Source organism: Balaenoptera ricei, chromosome 1, assembly GCF_028023285.1.
Source record: "Balaenoptera ricei isolate mBalRic1 chromosome 1, mBalRic1.hap2, whole genome shotgun sequence".
In the NCBI taxonomy this organism is placed as follows: domain Eukaryota; kingdom Metazoa; phylum Chordata; class Mammalia; order Artiodactyla; family Balaenopteridae; genus Balaenoptera; species Balaenoptera ricei.
Window position 1 is genome coordinate 6,967,488 of NC_082639.1, and position 18,068 is coordinate 6,985,555.

Genomic DNA, 18,068 nt, shown 5'->3' on the forward strand with positions numbered 1-18,068 from the left:
CATCTAGATTTCTCCCCTTGGGTGGGGGGAGATGACCCAGACACAGCGAAGAACAGCTCAGGACTGTGGGCTCTGTTCGCCCATAACACCTTGCAGCTCCCCTGACCACCCGGCTGGAGCCAGGATTAGGGCCCTGAGATGAGGGGAACCTGCTGGATTGCCGCCAGCGCCACCGCCCCCAGCTCCTGTCCTCGTCACTAGGCTGGCTGTCACCTCTAGTTCCCCTGGAGTTTGGGGACTCCAGACGGTCTCTGCTCACACTTCTGTATCCCGCCTGCTGCCTCAGCACTGCTGATCCCCACCAGGGGGGAAAAGCACACAGAACTGCTTCTCAGCACGCCAACGTTCCACACACAAGTTATTTTATAAGCCCGCAGGTTCTTCTTCATCAGAGGACATTCCCAAGGCCGTGACTTCCCCCGGCTCCCCACTGCCCTTGCCAGCAGACTGGACGTGCGTGGCCACCGTGCTGAGTCGGGCACACCCCCCTGGCTCCACTCCGGCACACTCTCCTGGAGAACTGAGGGCGGTGCCCTGGGCTCATCAGCAGGATCTGTCCTGAAGCCAATCCTAGAGTGACAAGAGCCACACGTGCAGGTCTATTCCACTGACCAGACGCACAGGACCGAGCTGGGCCCACGGACCTTGGTCTGGACTGTGTCGGCTGGTCATTCTTGCCTAGGTTCACAGGCCAACAGCCGCTGTCCTTCCTTTCCTGCTTATCACTGCACCAGCGGGACACTCTTGCCTGTTGCCGTCACACTCCTGGCAACCTCGTGTTCCGTGGCCAGCCAGGAACTGAGACCCCAGCAGGCCCCTAGTTCCCAGCAGGCAAACTCCCCATTAAACTACTGCTGCCTAGCCGTGTTCTCGAGGCTTCAGAGCCGGGAAAGTGCGGAGAGCATCGCAATCCGCGGCGCCCCCAGCCCCAGCCCCACGATGCTCCGCGGAGGCGCCGGAACCTCGCCGCACCCACCCCTGCCAACACAAGGGACCTCTGCGCCCCCCTGTCCCGCGGACCCGGGAGCACATCCGACCACCGCGACCCACGATGGAGACGCGGGGGGCGGGGCTCGGCCAGGCGCTGGGGCGGGCGGGGACCCGGGCTTCAGCCCGAGGCCGTGCGGACCCAGCAGGCTGCCCTCTCTCCCCGCCGCCTGGAGAGCTCCCTTGTTTTTCTTGATGAGGCTGGCTAAGGGTTTATCAATTTTGTTTATCCTCTCAAAGAGCCAGCTTTTAGTTTTATTGATCTTTGCTATTGTTTTCTTCGTTTGTATTCATTTATTTCTGCTCTGATCTTTGTGACTTTTTTCCTTCTACTGACTTTGGGTTTTCTTTGTTCTTCTTTCTCTAGTTGCTTTAGATGTAGGGTTGGATTGTTTATTTGAGATTTTTCTTGTTTCTTGAGGTGAGATTGAATTGCTATAAATTTCTCTCTTAGAACTGTTTTTGCTGTGTCCCATAAGTTTTGGGTTGTCATGTTTTTGTTGTCATTTGTTTCTATGTATTTTTTAATTTTTTCTTTGATTTCTTCAGTGATCTCTTGGTTATTTAGTAGTGCACTGTTTAGCCTCTATGTATTTGTATTTTTTTTCAGTTTTTTTTCCTGTAATTGATTTCCAATCTCATAGTGTTGTGGTGAGAAAAGATGCTTGATACGATTTCAATTTTCTTAAATTTTCCAAAGCTTGATTTGTGACCCAAGATGTGATCTATCCTGAAGAATGTTCCATGTGCACTTGAGAAGAAAGTGTATTCTGCCACTTTTGGGTGGAATGTTCTATAAATATCAATTAAATCTATGTGATGTATTGTGTCACTTAAAGCTTGTGTTTCCTTATTTATTTTCTGTTTGGATGATCTGTCCATTTGTGTAAGTGGGGTGTTAAAGTCCCCTACTGTTACTGTGTTACTGTCGATTTCCCCTTTCATGGTTGTTAGCATTTGCCTTAGGTATTGAGGTGCTTCTATGTTGGGTGCATAAACATTTATAATTGTTAATATCTTCTTCTTGGATTGATCCCTTGATCATTATGTAGTGTCCTTCCTTATCTCTTGTAACAGTATTTTAAAGTCTATTTAATCAATACGAGTATTGCTACTCCAGTTTTCTTTTGATTTCCACTTGCATGGAATATCTTTTTCCACCCCCCCCTTCACTTTCAATCTGTATGTGTCCCTAGGTCTGAAGTTGGTCTCTTGTAGACAGCATATATATGGGTCTTGTTTTTGTATCTATTCAGCCAGTCTGTATCTTTTGGTTGGGGCATTTAACCCATTTACATTCAAGGTTATTATTGATATGTATGTTCCTATTACCATTTTCTTAATTGTTTTTGGATTGTTTTTGTGGGTCTTTTTCTTCTCTTGTGTTTCCCGCCTAGACAAGTTCCTCTAGCATTTGTTGTAAAGCTGGTTTGGTGGTGCTGAAGTCTCTTAGCTTTTGCTTATCTGAAAAGCTTTTGATTTCTCCATTGAATCTGAATGAGATCCTTGCTGGGTAGAGTAATCTTGATTGTAGGTTTTTCTCTTTCATCACTTTAGGTATATCCTGCCACTCCCTTCTGGCCTGCAGAGTTTCCGCTGAAAAATCAGCTGATAACCTTATGGGATTCCTTTGTATGTTATTTTGTGTTTTTCCCTTGCTGCTTTTAATATTTTTTCTTTGAATTTAATTTTTGTTAGTTTGATTAATATGTGTCTTGGTGTGTTTCTCCTAGGGATTATCCTGTATGGGACTCTCTGTGCTTCCTGGACTTGGGTGACTATTTCCTTTCACATGTTAGGGAACTTTTCCATTATAATCGCTTCAAATATTTTCTCAGACCCTTTCTTTTTCTCTTCTTCTTCTGGGACCCCTATAATTCAAATGTTGGTGTGTTTAGTGTTGTCCCAGAGGTCTCTGAGATTGTCTTCAATTCTTTTCATTTTTTTTTTTTTATTCTGCTCCTCAGCAGTTATTTCTACCATTTTGTCTTCCAGCTCACTTATTCGTTCTTCTGCCTCCGTTATTCTGTTGTGGATTCCTTCTAGGGTATTTTTCATTTCAGTTATTGTGTTGTTCATCTCTGTTTGTTTGTTCTTTAGTTCTTCTAGATCTTTGTTAAACATTTCTTGTATTTTCTCAATCCATGCCTCCATTCTATTTCTGAGATTCTGGATCATCTTTACTATCATTACTCTGAATTCTTTTTCAGGTAGATTGCCTATTTCCTTTTCATTTATTTGATCTTGTAGGATTTTACCTTGTTCCTTCATCTGTGACATATTTTTTTGCCATCTCTTTTTTTTTTTTTTTTTTTTTTTGATGAGTTGGATTGTGTTGTGTTCCTGTCTTACTGGTTGTTTGGCCTAAGGCTTCCAACACTGGAGCTTGTAGGCTGTTGGGTAGAGCTGGTCTTGGTGCTGAGATGAGGACCTCCGGTAGACCTCACTCTGATGAATATTCCCTAGGGTCTGAGGTTCTCTGTTAGTCCAGTGGTTCATATTTGGAGCTCCCATCTCAGGAGCTTCGGCCCAACACCCGGCTCGTGGACCAAGGTCTGGCACGCCATGTGGGGTGGCAAAAAAACACAAAAAAACAAAAAAAACAGTAACAAAGTAAAAAAATTAGACTAGGAAATGAACAGATACGTTAGAAAGAATATAAAAATAAAAATATAGATGAGGGCTTCCCTGGTGGCGCAGTGGTTGAGAATCTGCCTGCCAATCAATGCAGGGGACACGGGTTCGAGCCCTGGTCTGGGAAGATCCCACATGCCGCGGAGCAACTGGGCCCGTGAGGCACAACTACTGAGCCTGCGCGTCTGGAGCCCGTGCTCCGCAAGAATAGAGGCCGCGATAATGAGAGGCCCGCGCACCGCGATGAAGAGTGGCCCCCGCTTGCCGCAACTAGAGAAAGCCCTCGCACAGAAACGAAGACCCGACACAGCCATAAATAAATAAAAATAAATAAATAAAAATTAAAAAAAAAAAATATAGATGAAACAACAACCGGAAGGTAAAACAGAACCGCAATAGTGAAAAAGAGGAGGGGAAAAAAAAAAAAAAGGTGGAAAAGACCTTGGCTGTGGAGGGCAGGGCCTAAGCAGGGGCGGGGTTTGGGTGGTAAGCGGGGCCTATGCTTAGGACCACAGGGCTGGAAAAGGCCCCCGGAGGTGTGGGAGGTGGGGCTTAGGCTCAGTGGAACAGAAGGGACCCAGGTGTGCTTCCCGCCTCTGGTCTCAGGGGGCGGGGGACCCCATCTGGGAGCCCAGCATGCTTCCCAGGGTCGAGTGGGCGGGGCCAACACCCTCTGCTCCTCTCCCGCTCCTGCTGCCCCGGTCATGGAGGGCCCCTCCCGCCTGCCTTTCCTGTTCTCCCCCCGGCCTCCCTCCTACGCCCCCAGGACAAATGGGGCCGTGAGGGGGCCTCTGAGGGTGGGCGTAGGACCGGCCCGATAACTGGGCAGGCTTCCCCAGCAGATTGGGCAGAGGAAACGCTGGGCGTACTCCCCCCTGATCCGAGCCCCCAAGGGTCCCTCCGGGCGTGGGAACCCCTCCCCCCTCTCAGCCACCCCTCAGGGGCGCCCTCCGGCCTCCACTTCTCCTCCCCGCTCAGTCCCCCCACGTCCTACCGGTTCGTTTGGGGGTTCCTCCTGTCTCCCTGGGCGTCGAGGTCCCCCACCAGCATCCAGCAGGCTGGGTGTATTTTAAATTACGTTGTACATTTTCTACAGTGATCAGCTTATGAGGCTAATCTTTTGGCAAGTTTTAGGAGCACCTGAGATAAAAAGACTCAGTGTTTGGCATGCACAGAGCTCATTTTTAGGCGGTATTTTGTGTACATGTTTCTTTGAGGTACATAACTGCTCAGCAAATAACCACTCCAGGCAAACACTCAAAGTTATTTTTATCCAAAGACTAGAATTTACTAAGTGACTCTTATTGTCAGATGGTTTTAGGCTGTTTAAAAGGGAAACAGTCAAATCTGTGGGCAGACAAAGGGAAACCAGGAGGCACCTTTGGTCATCTGTGGCCTACCCACTTCTCACTTTATTGATGGAACGAGGCAAAATGTCATCGCTTGTTGCCAAATTTCACCATGGACTCTGCCAGGCCCTAACCCACGGACAGAGCAGGATGTCTGGTTTGGCTTTTTGTTGCCCTGAGCTGGGAACTGGGTGGCTCTCTGTCTAGGAGACCTCTTACCACCATTACCTCTCAAAGTATTTTCACCATCATGATACGGGGGGTTTTTCCCAAGACATTAAAATGAGGTGGATGATCCCCATTTTCCAGCTGGAGAAAAGACCCTGAGTAGTTAAGTGAAAGGCCCAGGGCTGCAGAGTTAGAAGTTTACTCTACTGTACTCTTTGGGTCAGATTATAAAGCCCTCATGGGCTGGGGTGGGGACTTTTTTTAACCATCTCAGCATTATATCCCTTTGATTTTTCATCAGTATGGCTGGAAGATCACAAAGTTGTCGATGTGCTGTTCCTTGGCATTTTTTTCTGTTGTGGGAAGTTAATTGGTTCTGCAGCAGTTCCAAGAGATGAGAAGTCACTTTACTCAAGATGCTCTTGGTTTAATAATGACAGAGGCTAACATTTCTTGGGCGCTTACTGTTTGCCAAGCATCGTGCCAAGTGCTTTATATGGATTGTCTCCTTTTGTGCTTCTCATTGACTTGTTTTCCCACTCTGTGGTCGAGGTTGGGAGAGGTTAAATAACTTGTGTAAGCTCACACAGCTACTAAGTGGCTAAGGAGTCCAGAAACGAGCCCTTCCCCGGCAAAGGGCCTTCCAGGTTTTAAGAAAGCAACTCAGGCTTAAATACAGTGTCTTCATGACGTCAGAACGAAGGTGAGCGAATCACTGTTGGAGTGGACATGGGAGGCCACGGCCATTCACAGCAGGGAAGCAGAGCTGCCAACCAGCTTGGGTCGCTTACGGGAGTGTTCAGACCGCTGTCATTCCAGTCTTGGAGGGGAGCAGGATCAGTGTCCACACTAAAACAGTGGGGTTTTTTTGGTAATTTATTTATTTTTGGTTGCGTTGGGTCTTCTTTGCTGCGTGTGGACTTTCTCTAGTTGTGGCGAGCAGGGGCTACTCTTCGTTGTGGTGCACGGGCTTCTCATTGTGGCGGCTTCTCTTGTTGCAGAGCACGGGCTCTAGGCACACGGGCTTCAGTAGTTGTGGGGTGCGGGATTCAGTAGTTGTGGCTTGCGGTCTCTAGAGCGTAGGCTCGGTAGTTGTGGCGCACGGGCTTAGTTGCTCCGTGGCATGTGGGACCAGGGCTCGAACCCATGTCGCCTGCATTGGCAGGCGGATTTTCAACCACTGCCCCACCAGGAAAGCCCCTAAAACAGTGTTTTAAATTTGCTATTTGGGGTTGTAGTCACACGTTTTACAGGTAGGTGGGAAGTAAGTGCTGGAACCAGGCTGCCTGTATTCAAATCCTCTCACCTCTGAGCTGCCTGACCTTGAGTAGGTTATTTTATCTCTCTGCACCTTAGTTTTCTCTCTACTTATTCTAAAAATGGGGACAATAATAGTACCTATCTCTTAAGCTGTGGCAAGAATTAAATGGCATGGTGCCTGTGAAGCTCTTAGTCCAGTATTTGGCATTTAGTTAAATACTCTATATTCTCTTTTCTTGTTCATAGTATCATTTCAGGTAGTGAGCTGCTGCTATTGTGTGCTGTGTCACAGTGCTTGGAGTCACCATTAGAGATGTATTCCTTCGTGCCATCGTTCACACGCAGGTGCTCATACACAGGTGATGGTGGTCTTGGGCAATGGGAATTCTTTTGTTCATTCAGCAAATATTTATAGTGTACCTTCTGTGTGCTAGGCCCTGTTTTGCCAGGCCCTGGAGGTGGGCAGTGAACAAAACACAAAAACCCCTGTCCTCATTGGCACTTACATTTTTGAGTGGAGGGGTGACAGACAATAAACAAAATAAATATACTTATCACATACAGATATGTACTATGGGGAGAAATAAAGCAGGGGATGAGATGAGGGTTGGAGGTTTACGATTTTACTCAGAGTCGGCTGAGAAAGCCTCACTGAGAAGGTGACATTTCAGCAAAGAATTGCAGTTAGTGAGGGAGTGGACTACGTGGACATCTGCAGGGAAAAGTAGGTCAGGCAGCGGGAACAGCAAGTATAAAGGCCCTGAGGCAGGAGGATGGGTGGCTGGAGCCCAGAGAGGGGCAGAGAATAGGAGAAAAGATCAAAGAGGTAATAGATGGGAGGCCAGAATGTGTAGACCCCGCAGGCCACCGAACAGAAGAATGACATGATCTGACTGATGCTATAAGCAGGTCACTCTGCTGGGTTCAGGCAAAGATAGAAACGGGAGGCCAGTGAGGTGGTTCCCTCAGTGGTCCAGACAGAGGTGATGGTGGCTGGGACCAGAGTGGAGAGGTGGAAGGTGAGAATGGTGAGAAGTAGTTGTATGCTAGACAAATGTTGGTCGCAGAAACTATAGGACTTGCTGACAGATCGGATGACCCCAAGGTTTCTGGCCTGACACCTGGAAGGTTTGAGGTGCCATTCGCCAGGGATGGGGAAGATCTGCACCTGGAGCATTTGGGAGATAAGTCAGTTCAGTTTTGAACGTGGTTAAGTCTTGCGGGCATCCAGCTGTTGGTGTCAGAGTAGTAGTTGATTGTATGAGAAGGGAGTTTAGGGGGAGAAAATCCAGACTGGAAATAACCACTTGGTGTATGGGCATTTGTGTGCTGGTGAATGTTTAACAACCTCTGAAAGGGTGGCAGTTGGTGGTGGGGAGGCAGATTGATGGCATTTGCCGACAGACACCTGCCGTGTAAATGTTCCCACGCTGGCCAGCCTCAAGCACACCGTTACAGAGTATCTATCTTCACCTTACGGACACAATAGGTTAAATAATGTCAAGAGCATAGATAATAGTAAAATGAAGTAAATCAATTAGGGAGTGTTGAGTTTTGAGTATTTAATACCTTTTTTTGTTTTGTTTTTGTTTTAAGAGTTTTATTTATTTATTTTTTTCTTTGGCTGAGCCACAGGGCTTGTGGGATCTTAGTTCCCTAACCAGGGATTGAACCCGGGCCCTTGGCACTGAAAACTTGGAGTCCTAACCATTGGACCACCGGAGAATTCCCCTAATCCCTTTGTTTTTAATATAACTTCTTTGGTTATAAATTTGTGTAATTCGATTTTTAATAATGGCTGTGTTTAACAACTGACTTGACGAATGCCTGAAGATTTAGCAATGGCATTTTGTGTGCAGGTATGCGGTGGCTCCAGCACACCATCTGGGTCACAGGGACCCAGGATTGATACGTAACGAGGTGATGGGAATAAGGATTCTCTGAGATTACGGAGGAAAAGGCCTCAGAGCTGATCTTACGAATTCTGTCCCCTGTCCAGCCTTGAGGGGGATGCCTGCAGGTCACAGTTCATCATGAAGGGTCCAGCTGGCATCTGCCTGGGGATGTACGGAGGACCCTGAACGCAAAGGGGAGAGTGCAGGAAACGTATTGGAGTTGGCGAGTGTAGAAGGGACTGGGCACTTCCCCTTGTACTTCAGCTAAAAGTCACCTTCACTTTGAACTCTTGTTTTACTCCCATGCGTTCTTTTAAACATTCCAAGCTCCTGAGCTGTGATTTGAAGGAAATCCCCCTTCCTCCTGCTGGGCAAACAGAAGGTAGAGGTCAAAGGTGTCCACGTGGCATTGGGAAAGGGATCAGAGCGGCAGCAGCCACTGGCATTCACCTCCCGGCTCCTTTCTCCTGCCGCTTGTCTGCTGGGACCAGAGGATCAGAGGTGCTTCGTCCTGTGGTTTCCCAGAAACGGCTCTGCCGCTGGAGCGCCCACTCAGGCCGGGGCTGTGCTGGGACTGGTCCTGGGTGCACCCCACATCTGCCTCTTTCACTTTGGGCAGAACAGACGGGAACCCCGCTTCTGGTCCGTACCCTCTGGCCGGCCACGTCAGCGCTCGCAGCTTTGGGGATGTTAGCAGAGCCGCACTTTACAAGGTGAGTCTCCCAGGGTGCCTGGTAGGAACCCCTCACCCTGGAGCTGGGGGCAGCGAGAGGTGCCCTGGACTCTGTACGTGGGCCCGGTCAGTCCCGACTCTGCGTCCCGAGCCTGTCACCCCCAGAGGATGCCGCCGCGGCACCGCACTTGGTAGCGTAGTGTGTTTCTGGCAAGTATCTTGAATAATAATTGTCGTAAATGAAATTGCATCCTCCACACACTGAAGTTATAGCTTCGAAGAGTTTGGCCTTAACTTCTGGGTGACACTCAGTTATCAGCTCCATGTTTCCTATTTCAGTCCTGTATTTCCCGGCCCTGCTGCGTTGGCCTAAGGCTGCAAGCACTAGACTGCCCTTACAGAAAGGCTGTGGCCCTCTCCCTGATAATAGAGATGTTATCTCCTTTCCTTGGAAAACAGAGTTTAGGGGCAGGAAGGTGCTGTAGAGGTCCTTTAGCTCCATCTCTTCACAGATGGGGAAACTGAGGCCCACCAGGGCACATGCATGTTCAAGGTTACGTGGTGTTTAGATTCTTCTGGGGAAGGATCATCATGTGTTCCAATCCACAGTCTAATACACTGTCCTCCTGTCCTGGAGCGGCTCAGACTTTGCACTAATGGTTTTCTTATTTATTAATTAAAAATAGAAGCGATGCATAGCAGGATCAGCCGTTGGAATGCCACTTCCGTGTTTTTTGGCTAAGTTCAAGTATGTAATCTTAGGAGTTGTATTTCACAGCCCGTTCCTCTCAGAGTAGGCAAGGAGGCAGGAGGAAGTGCTTCAGAAAATCCTTCAAAAGCAGAGCCTCGCAGCCCAAGAGCAGTTTAGGCCACAGGTGGGTGTAGAGCCGTCTGGTTCCCTGTTACCTCCCCTCTGCTCCAGGGCGGGGACCCTGACCTCGACTTTGACGTAATTGGGCTTCTCTGAGCCTGTTTATTCTCTGTCAGGGCAGCAGGGAGGACACCTGTGCACCCGTCTTCCTCCTCTCAGGGTGTGAGGACCAGCAGATGCTGGGGTGTATCCTGTGCTGTCTGCAGGGCTGGGCTCTGTAGACCCTGAGAGGAGGAAATGGCAAGGCTTTTACCCTCTCCGCTCATCTTCGCAAGCCTCCATTAGTTTGGGGGTATTAGCCCACTTGTAAGGTGAGGACTGACTAGGTGACTTAATTGGGTCACACAGCTCAGAGGTGGCCTTGAGCCCATCCTCTTACCCAAAGGCCACCTTCCTCCACTCGACTAAGGGAGCTGTTTAACACAGTGACTGGGGCCTCAGGCGCTGGGACTCAACAGCTGACTTGACCTACCATTTCCTCATCCGTAAAATGGGCATCCTTGCAGAACTCCTTCCCAACAGTGTTTTGAGGGAAGGTTGAGATAGTGCATTTACATCGTCTGGCACACGCTGACTGCTTGGTAAACGTCAGGTATTAGGCTCGAGGTCGTTAGCAACCAGGTTTTGCAGGGGGATGGGCAAGTCTCAGCCATTCGAGGCTGCTTTGAAATACCCATGTTTGCACCTGCCCTGGGCCTGCTGGATCAGAGGTTCATTGCCTTGGTGAAGGGAGTAGGAGGCAGGTTGAAAACCCTCCAGCTCATCTGATGCTCCTCTGACAACAGCCCTGGCTCTGGGCTTCACCGCTCAGTGTTCCAGAGTCCTTCTCCTCACAGTGGGCTCTTTGGACCAGCTTTCAGCACCTTAGGCCCCATGCCCGGATCCTCTGCATCAGAATCTGCATTTTAAAAAGCTCCGCAAGAGCTTCATAAGCACATATAAGTTTGAGAAACACTGTTAAGGTTAAAAAACATGGTGATAAGAAAACCACACAGAGCCACACCCCCTGACTTGTTTAGGAAAGGGTGGTTCCCTGGTTGTTTAGCAACCACAGGGTAAGCAACCGTGTTGCAGTAACCGATATTTCTGATCTGTGTTTGTTTAAAGGAGGCTGGGGACGTAAGCAAGAGATAAGGGCGGCTAACCTGAGAACTGGGAGCCCGGACAGGGCTGGGCAGGGAAGACCGCAGCAGACTTCAGAGCCAGAACACGGTTAAATAGAGGCCCAGGGGTTGGCTCAGGCCAAGTGGCCAAGCGTCACGGCTTTCTGCAGTTTTCTGGGGTCGGGTAGACGTGCTGGCCCTCGGGGCTCCCTCACCTGCCCATCCAGGCACGTCCAGACCTCTGGCTACCAGTATCCGGTCAGGAGCTCTGAGACGCAGCTGCCAGCTGGCGGCTCCTCCTTCTCCAGGCTGTTCTCTGGGCTTCAGATTTCTCGCTGCCTCTTTCCTGCACTGACCTTGCAGCTTTTCCTTCCCTCCGGACAGGGGCGGTTGCCAGGTGAGAAAGAAATGCTTGAAGGGCCAAGGACAGGAAAGCAGGAGAAAAAAGTGGAATGGTTCTCCGGGCCATCTGTGGATTTGGGCGTGAGTGCAGATAAAGGGACAGTGGAAGAGGAAGCTGGGGGGCTGCTCATGTGGTCCCTCGGTCCTTCAGTTAAAGCTCCAGTGATGGGAATGTCTGGTGTCCTATAGATTTCTGGTGCAGACACTGTTGCTGGAACCTCATCTTGGTTTGGCCCCTAACCAGGGCCATCTTGGAGCTGGATCTCAAGAGAGATGGGGAAGAGGCAAAGGGCAAAGTGAGAGGAGGGGTCGATGTCAGAGTAGGGCAGGTCTGGTCGCTTGATAGAGGGGATGGTAAAGGGGTGTGGGAAGGTCTGCAGGGCCTTTTCAGAAGTCCTGCTATTTCTTTAAACCTCAGTGTCCCTATCTGTATAACTAGACTGTAGCCTCATTGTTGAGGATTCTGTTAATCCTTTATCGGTAGAATACTTGCCATATAATAAGTGCCATATAATAATTATTATTTTTCCTTCTTCAGTCTTCCCACACGCCAGGCTGGGCCCCGGTCCCCCCACCTATGTCTGAGAACCCGTGTTGCTTTCCTCCCACTTCCTCTGCCTTTCCTTCAAAGCACTGGCCTTGGCAGGAAACTGGAGAATGGGAGAGCCATGGAGTAAGAATTGAGCGTATCAAGCCCTACAGCCTTGGTCAGAGCAGAAGCCCAGAGAAATTAAACCCTCTGGTGCATTTGTGACAGGTCCAAGGCCTCTCGCCTTTCCTGCATGTCAGCTGCTTCAAATTTGGGGCTGAAAACTAGCCAAGAAGTTAGGCTAACTTTGGCGAGGCTGCAGTGTGTAATTGCTGCCTATCAGCTCTGGAGCCAAGGAGCCTGGTGCCTGCCCAGCTCCCCGCTTTCTCACCACGGGACCTTCACCTGCCTGAGCCTCAGCTTGTCTATCTGCAAAATGGGGGGGCTATGATAGTACCCCCTCCACTGGTTCTTTTCAGGGCTCTTGTCTGCATTCCGTGAGAGCCAATGCACAGAAGTGCTTAGCTCCGTGTTGGGCACATGCTAGCATTCAGTGTTTGCTGCTATTAGCAATATTCCATAATGATAGCTACACTTATATAGTACATTATAGGAGATAGGCATTCTCCTAAACATGTTTTCAATGTTAACTCATTTTATCCTTGTAACAGCCCTATGGTGTAGGTACCACTAATACCCCCATTTCCGATGAGGAAACTGAGGTACAGAGAGGTTAAATAATTTTTTTGAAAATGTTTGTTTGTTTATTTATTTATTTATTTATTTTGGCTGCACTGGGTCTTAGTTGCGGCACACAGGATCTTTTAGTTGTGGCATGCATGCGGGATCTAGTTCCCTGACCGGGGATCAAACCCAGGCCCCCTGCATTGGGAGCACGGAATCTTACCCACTGGACCACCAGGGAAGTCCCAGAGAGGTTAAATAGTTGTTCAGAGTAAGGGCTGAGCTGGGATTCAAACTCAGCCAGGTGGTTCCGGAGTCCGTGTTTTTGATCACCGTGCTGTAGCAGTGACTAGTGATCATTTTGTGCTTGGAGCCCAGTAGACAGGGAAGAGCAGAGGAAGGAGTGAGGGGGCAGTGATGTCTCCTCCCAAAGTTCCAGCCGTCATCCGAGACCAAGGCCTGCTGCTCCGATGGCCCCGGCCACCCGTGCTTGTGGACGGGACTGGCCTCGGTCGTAGAGTGGACGGCTGCAAGCGCACGGCAGCACTGGGACCTCCCCGGGGGCTGGTGCCCCCTTGCCCTGCTCCTGCAGCAGGACGGCCCGCCTCTAGCAAGTGGCGGCGTCCTTGCTTACGGGGCAGGCTCCTGACCCACTGAGGCAGAGAAGCCAAGCTGCTGAGGAGGGAGAGGGAAGCTGCGGGACTGAAACATTTTCCTGAGAACCAGGTGGCTGTTTCTTGCCAGGCAGGAAGTGTTTGATAACCTAGAAGTGTGTTTCCCTCCTGCATCGCAGCCGCCTGAGCTGTGTCTGATCCTTCCTTGTTCCTTGTCTGTCTTCCCCATGTGCCCCAGGCACGCAGGCGCTTGGAATATGCTCACGGCGGCCGTGTGCGTGGCCCTGCTGGGCTGCCTGCAGGCCCAGGAGCTCCAGGGACATGTCTCTGTAATCCTGCTGGGAGCCACCGGGGACCTGGCCAGAAAATACCTATGGCAGGGGCTGTTCCAGCTGTACCTGGAGGAGGCGGGGAAGGGCCACAGTTTTCGCTTCCACGGGACTGCTTTGACGAACACCAAGCAGGGCCAGGAGGTCATAGCCAAGGTCCTGGAGTCCCTCTCCTGCCCCAGGGACACAGCTCCCGGTCGCTGTGCTGAGCTCAAGGCTCAGTTCCAGCAGCTGAGCGAGTACCGCCGCCTGAAGACACCTGAGGACTATCTGGCCCTGAGCAAGGACATTGAGGCCTGGGTCCAGCACGAAGGCCTCCAGGAGGCCGGCAGGATTTTCTACTTCTCGGTGCCACCCTTCGCCTATGCAGACATTGCCCGCAGCATCAACAGCAGCTGCCGTCCAGGCCCAGGTGCCTGGCTGCGCATTGTCCTTGAGAAACCCTTTGGCCATGACCACCGCTCAGCCCAGCAGCTGGCCACAGAACTTGGGAGCTTTTTCCAAGAGGAGGAGATGTACCGGGTGGACCATTACCTGGGCAAGCAGGTGAGCCTGCAGGGGTGGAGGGAGCTGGTGCAGGTAGACCCCGTCCACAGGGCCACACCGATGGCGGAATTGGGCCTGAAGGCGTCGTGAAATCTGGGCTTCCATGGTCATCTTGACTGTGGGCAGGAGGCAAGAGGCCAGAGGAAAGGCGGTGAGTGGCGAGGGCAGGACTGCTTGGCCCATGTCCACGTGTCCAGCCACCTGTTCTTTAGTGTATCCTGTGCTCTTTGTTTCCCAGCCAGGGTTCGGGCTCTGATGTCTCTGCGTTGCCCTGTATTCTCTGCAGAGGGGGCCCTGAGACTCTGAGGTCTGGACCTGGCTTCCAGCTGGGCATGCTGTGGGAATTAGAATTAACCACCTTCCTCCACACGCATCGGCTCTTTCTCAGTACCTTTTTCTTCCTGAGTTCTGTTTTGAACCAGAAGGCTGGTAACGAGATCTTAAAATGTAATAGGACCCTAAGTCCATGCTTCTCATCCAGGCCCTGTGGTGGAGCGAGGGGCTGGCCTCCTGGGGGATGCTAGTCAGCTGGCCAGTTCACTCTGAACATACCTTCAGGGCCTCTTCGGGACACCTCTTCCCGGAAACCGCAGCAGAGAATACACAAGCACCTGTGTTCTCTGGTGCTGACCAGGACGTGGGCCCAGGGCCACAGGGGGGGCACCACATAGTCATCTGGGGCAGAGGCATCGCCTTCCGTCCAGCCCTATTTGGAGTTGCAATATTCCAAAGACAGGTCCTCAGGCCAGTTGCCCATCCTGGTAGGTTTTTTTCACTTGTTTATGGGAGAAATTAGAAAAAAAAACAAAACTGGATGGTATTCAGTTTGAAGCTTTTCTTGCTCCATTTTTAGTGTTAAAATATCTCTTTTATTAAAAATTGATGATAATAGAAGATAGAGAATCCTTAAATATTTTCTTTCTTTGCAAAAGAAAAAGCTGGTGACCCTGTGTAGGTTACTGAGAGGTTTTTGGAGTCCTTACTGGGCTGTGAAGCCCTGGCGTCCAGGGACTGTTGCTGCCGAGAGCGTCTCTTCTGAGCAGGGGGTAGAGAGGCTGGGGGCCCTTCCTTGGGTCAGGATTCCCTCTTCGTCCTGCGAGGAACCACAGCACCACAGTCTCCTTCCCTGGCAGGTGGTGGCCCAGATCCTGCCTTTCCGAGATCAGAACCGCAAGGCCCTGGACGGCCTCTGGAACCGGCACCACGTGGAGCGGGTGGAGATCATCATGAAGGAGACTGTGGACGCAGAAGGTGTGTGCGTGCTCGCTGCCCCGCGTCTGTTGTGAGGCGTCGGCCCGCAGGACTGGAGGGTCTGCCTGGGCCCCACGCCTTGGCCGGTGCTTCTCAGAGGGAAGCTTCTGCGGGTGTGTGGTCTCCCTCCAGGGCCTGCCGTGTGCCCAGCTCTGGGTCATGCCACACCCCAGGGTGCCTGCAGGCAACCCCCACGTGGTCATTGCTGCCCTTAGGGAGCATGCAGTCCCGTTAAGTAGACTTGGCCCAGGTGCTGAAACACTGGCTGGCAATGAACCCTGGGAGGTCAGCTGGCTTTCCTGGGAGTGTGGTGGAGACCGGCAGCCGGCACGAGGGCTCCCGGGCTGGTATTCAGTACTTGCACCAGTGGCTCCCTCGGCCTTCTCCTCCCTCCCCTGCTCACCTCCCGTCCCTCCTGTGCGTTCGTTCTCAGCTTGCTGGTCACTTTGTTGGGGAGCCTCTGCCGACCGTCCTGACAGGGTCCGCTCCTGCCGCACACGCAGAGCGCACGTGCCTCCCGTCCCTGCCCCTCTGCGCTCTTGGCCTCGTCTCATCCCCGCCCCGTCTGTCTTTCCCAGCTCCTCGCTGGCACCTGGCACGCACCTGGGAAGTGCTGACCAAACACCGCAGGAATGAGCGGTGTTGACCTGGGAGTAGGGACACCTGAGTGTCAGGCCTGTCTCTGCGTCCGAGTGACCTCAGCACGTCCATTCCTGTCCCTCATCTGTGAGGCCAGCGGGTTGTGTCGACAACAGCAGCTGAGGCCCCTTTGAGCTCCAGCGTTCCGTGATTCCATCACGTCTGTGAGCATTGACTGTGTGTGTTTAAAGCATCGGTTCTTACCCCAAATCGTTAAGGCTCATTCTTACTGTTTGCTGATGCCCCCAGTAGCCATATGAGATGGGCACTGTTACCAGCTCCCACCTACAGACGAGCCCAAGGTCACGGCCGCAAGTGGCGGAGCCGGGTCCTGGTCCAGGCAGTCTGGCTCCGGCACCAGGCTCTGCACCACTGCAGCCAGCTCGTCCCCACCACTGTGTTCCGCAGCCTGAGTGGCGGTGCCGGAGGCCACCGTCCCCACCCCACAGTGTGTGCCTGGGCGGAGGGGAGGGCCCCTCGGGCCTGGATGGGGGACCAGGAGGTGTGTCTCTTTCTCTTTCCCTTGGTGACTCTCTTCAGCTTTCTCCCCTTTGTCTTTGAACGTGTGTTTAGTGCTATAGAAGCTCTCTGGGGGCTGCAGTGATAGAGAGGTGTGAAACCCAGCCGCAGTCCCCTGATACCTCAGGGGTTCACTGGGGGAGGTGATATATCAGGACAAGCTCCACAGTGAATGATGCAGATGGTGCTTTGGGGCCGGGCGGGTGGGGAGGGGAGGAACGGTGGGCTGGGGTGTCAGGCAGGAGGCAGGCCTCGAAGGGCTTTGCTGTCCTTTAGGGGAGCTGGGTTTCTCCATCTGGAACCCATATGAGAAAAGAGGTGCTCTCCCCACTAAAGCGAGCCTTCCTGGGTCTTGGGGATCCTTCCCAAGCCTCCCACGTTTCCCCTCCTGTCCTCAGCAAGGGCTCAGGCCGTGGGTTTCCTCCTTGTGCCCGTGTGTGTTGGGTGTCCTGGCGGCAGTGAGGGCCCCTGGCTTCACCTGCAGAGAGATGAGCTGTAGATCCGGCGCTGAGAGCGGGGGGCGGGATGGGAGGAGGCCTGGCAACCCAGCCGTGGGCCAGGGCCGGGGGCCAGCGCCTCTCTGCCTGGGCTTGACACGGGGTCTTCTCTCCTAGCCCATTTCTGGCAACTCCTTCCCGGGCCCACCCTCGGTTGGGGAAGAGTCGTGATGTCTGGAGTTACCAGTTGGCGTCGTTGCCTCTTATTTCTTCCAACCCTGCCACCCCATCCTTCTTGCTATCTGAGGTCATTTGCAGGATCCCTGCGGAGCCAGGGGCTAGGCAAACTGCAGGCCTGTTTATCCTTGCGAAGGTACCTTTGGATGTTGGAGAAAGGAAAACAGAAAGGCAGGGAGAGGCCTGGGCAGGTCTGTTTGCCACGGCGGGCCTATGGCAGGGAGAGTCTCGGGTTTGAGCGGCAATGTAACAGCCAAGGTCCAGGAAGGAGGGTGGCGCCGCACCTCTGCCTTCAGGGCTGCTGTGTGTGACCAAAGCTCAGGCCCTGTCACCTTCGGGGTGTGGGCTCTGAGCAGTGGATCTCACTGCTGCTAACCCCAGAGCACGTGCTGCTTCACCTGGCCCAGAGGCAGAGAGAGACAGAGCAGGGCAGGCGGCGGGGACCCACCAGCCCTGAGGGGCTTGCAGCCAGAGGGGGATAGTTCAGCCCACTGTCCTTGTCAGAGGTGGCCGCAGGGCTGCAGCTGTCCTGGGTGCTGGGTCTCCCTGGTCGGCCCATTTACCTGCTGGTTGGATACACAGGCATTGATAGTGTATGGTGGGATGACTTCCTGCCTCTGTGCTCATCCCCGCAGGGTGGGGCTGTGGACCTGGGTCCTCGGTAACAGTGAGAACAGAGGGTCTCTTCTTCTCTCTGTCTGTGTCTGTCTCTTTCCCTCCCTCCCCCCCCTCCACCTTCTGTCTGCCTGTCTCTCTTTCCCCTGGGGCTCGGGGACCCAGAATGACAGGGTTCTCTGCATCCCGAGGAAGCGGCCTGGTACAGCCCTGTGGCCCCAGCACGGATCCTTGCTCTCCCCTCTCGGTCCTGTTTTGGAGCCCATCCCCAGGGAGGTCCTGCAGGAGCTGGGGACCCTGCAGCCGCCCCACCATGGCCAGCAGGC

General features: G+C 52.2%; 1 protein-coding gene across 6 annotated transcripts in view; it reads left to right on the forward strand.

The window, feature by feature from the left end:
• The window catches only part of H6PD (hexose-6-phosphate dehydrogenase/glucose 1-dehydrogenase), a 35,968-nt gene that overhangs the window by 4,882 nt on the left and 13,018 nt on the right, over positions 1-18,068 (forward strand). The window contains exons 1-4 of one of the 6 annotated variants that reach the window (XM_059912249.1): positions 6,694-6,743; positions 8,621-9,006; positions 13,408-14,044; positions 15,178-15,295. In XM_059912249.1, coding sequence (XP_059768232.1) covers positions 8,981-9,006; positions 13,408-14,044; positions 15,178-15,295 — 781 coding nt within the window. In that variant the 5' untranslated portion in view covers positions 6,694-6,743; positions 8,621-8,980. Of the gene's footprint in view, positions 1-6,693; positions 6,744-8,596; positions 9,007-11,327; positions 11,338-13,407; positions 14,045-15,177; positions 15,296-18,068 lie in introns of those variants that run through there. The other 5 variants (XM_059912223.1, XM_059912241.1, XM_059912217.1 and 2 more) reach the window with 5 other exon arrangements.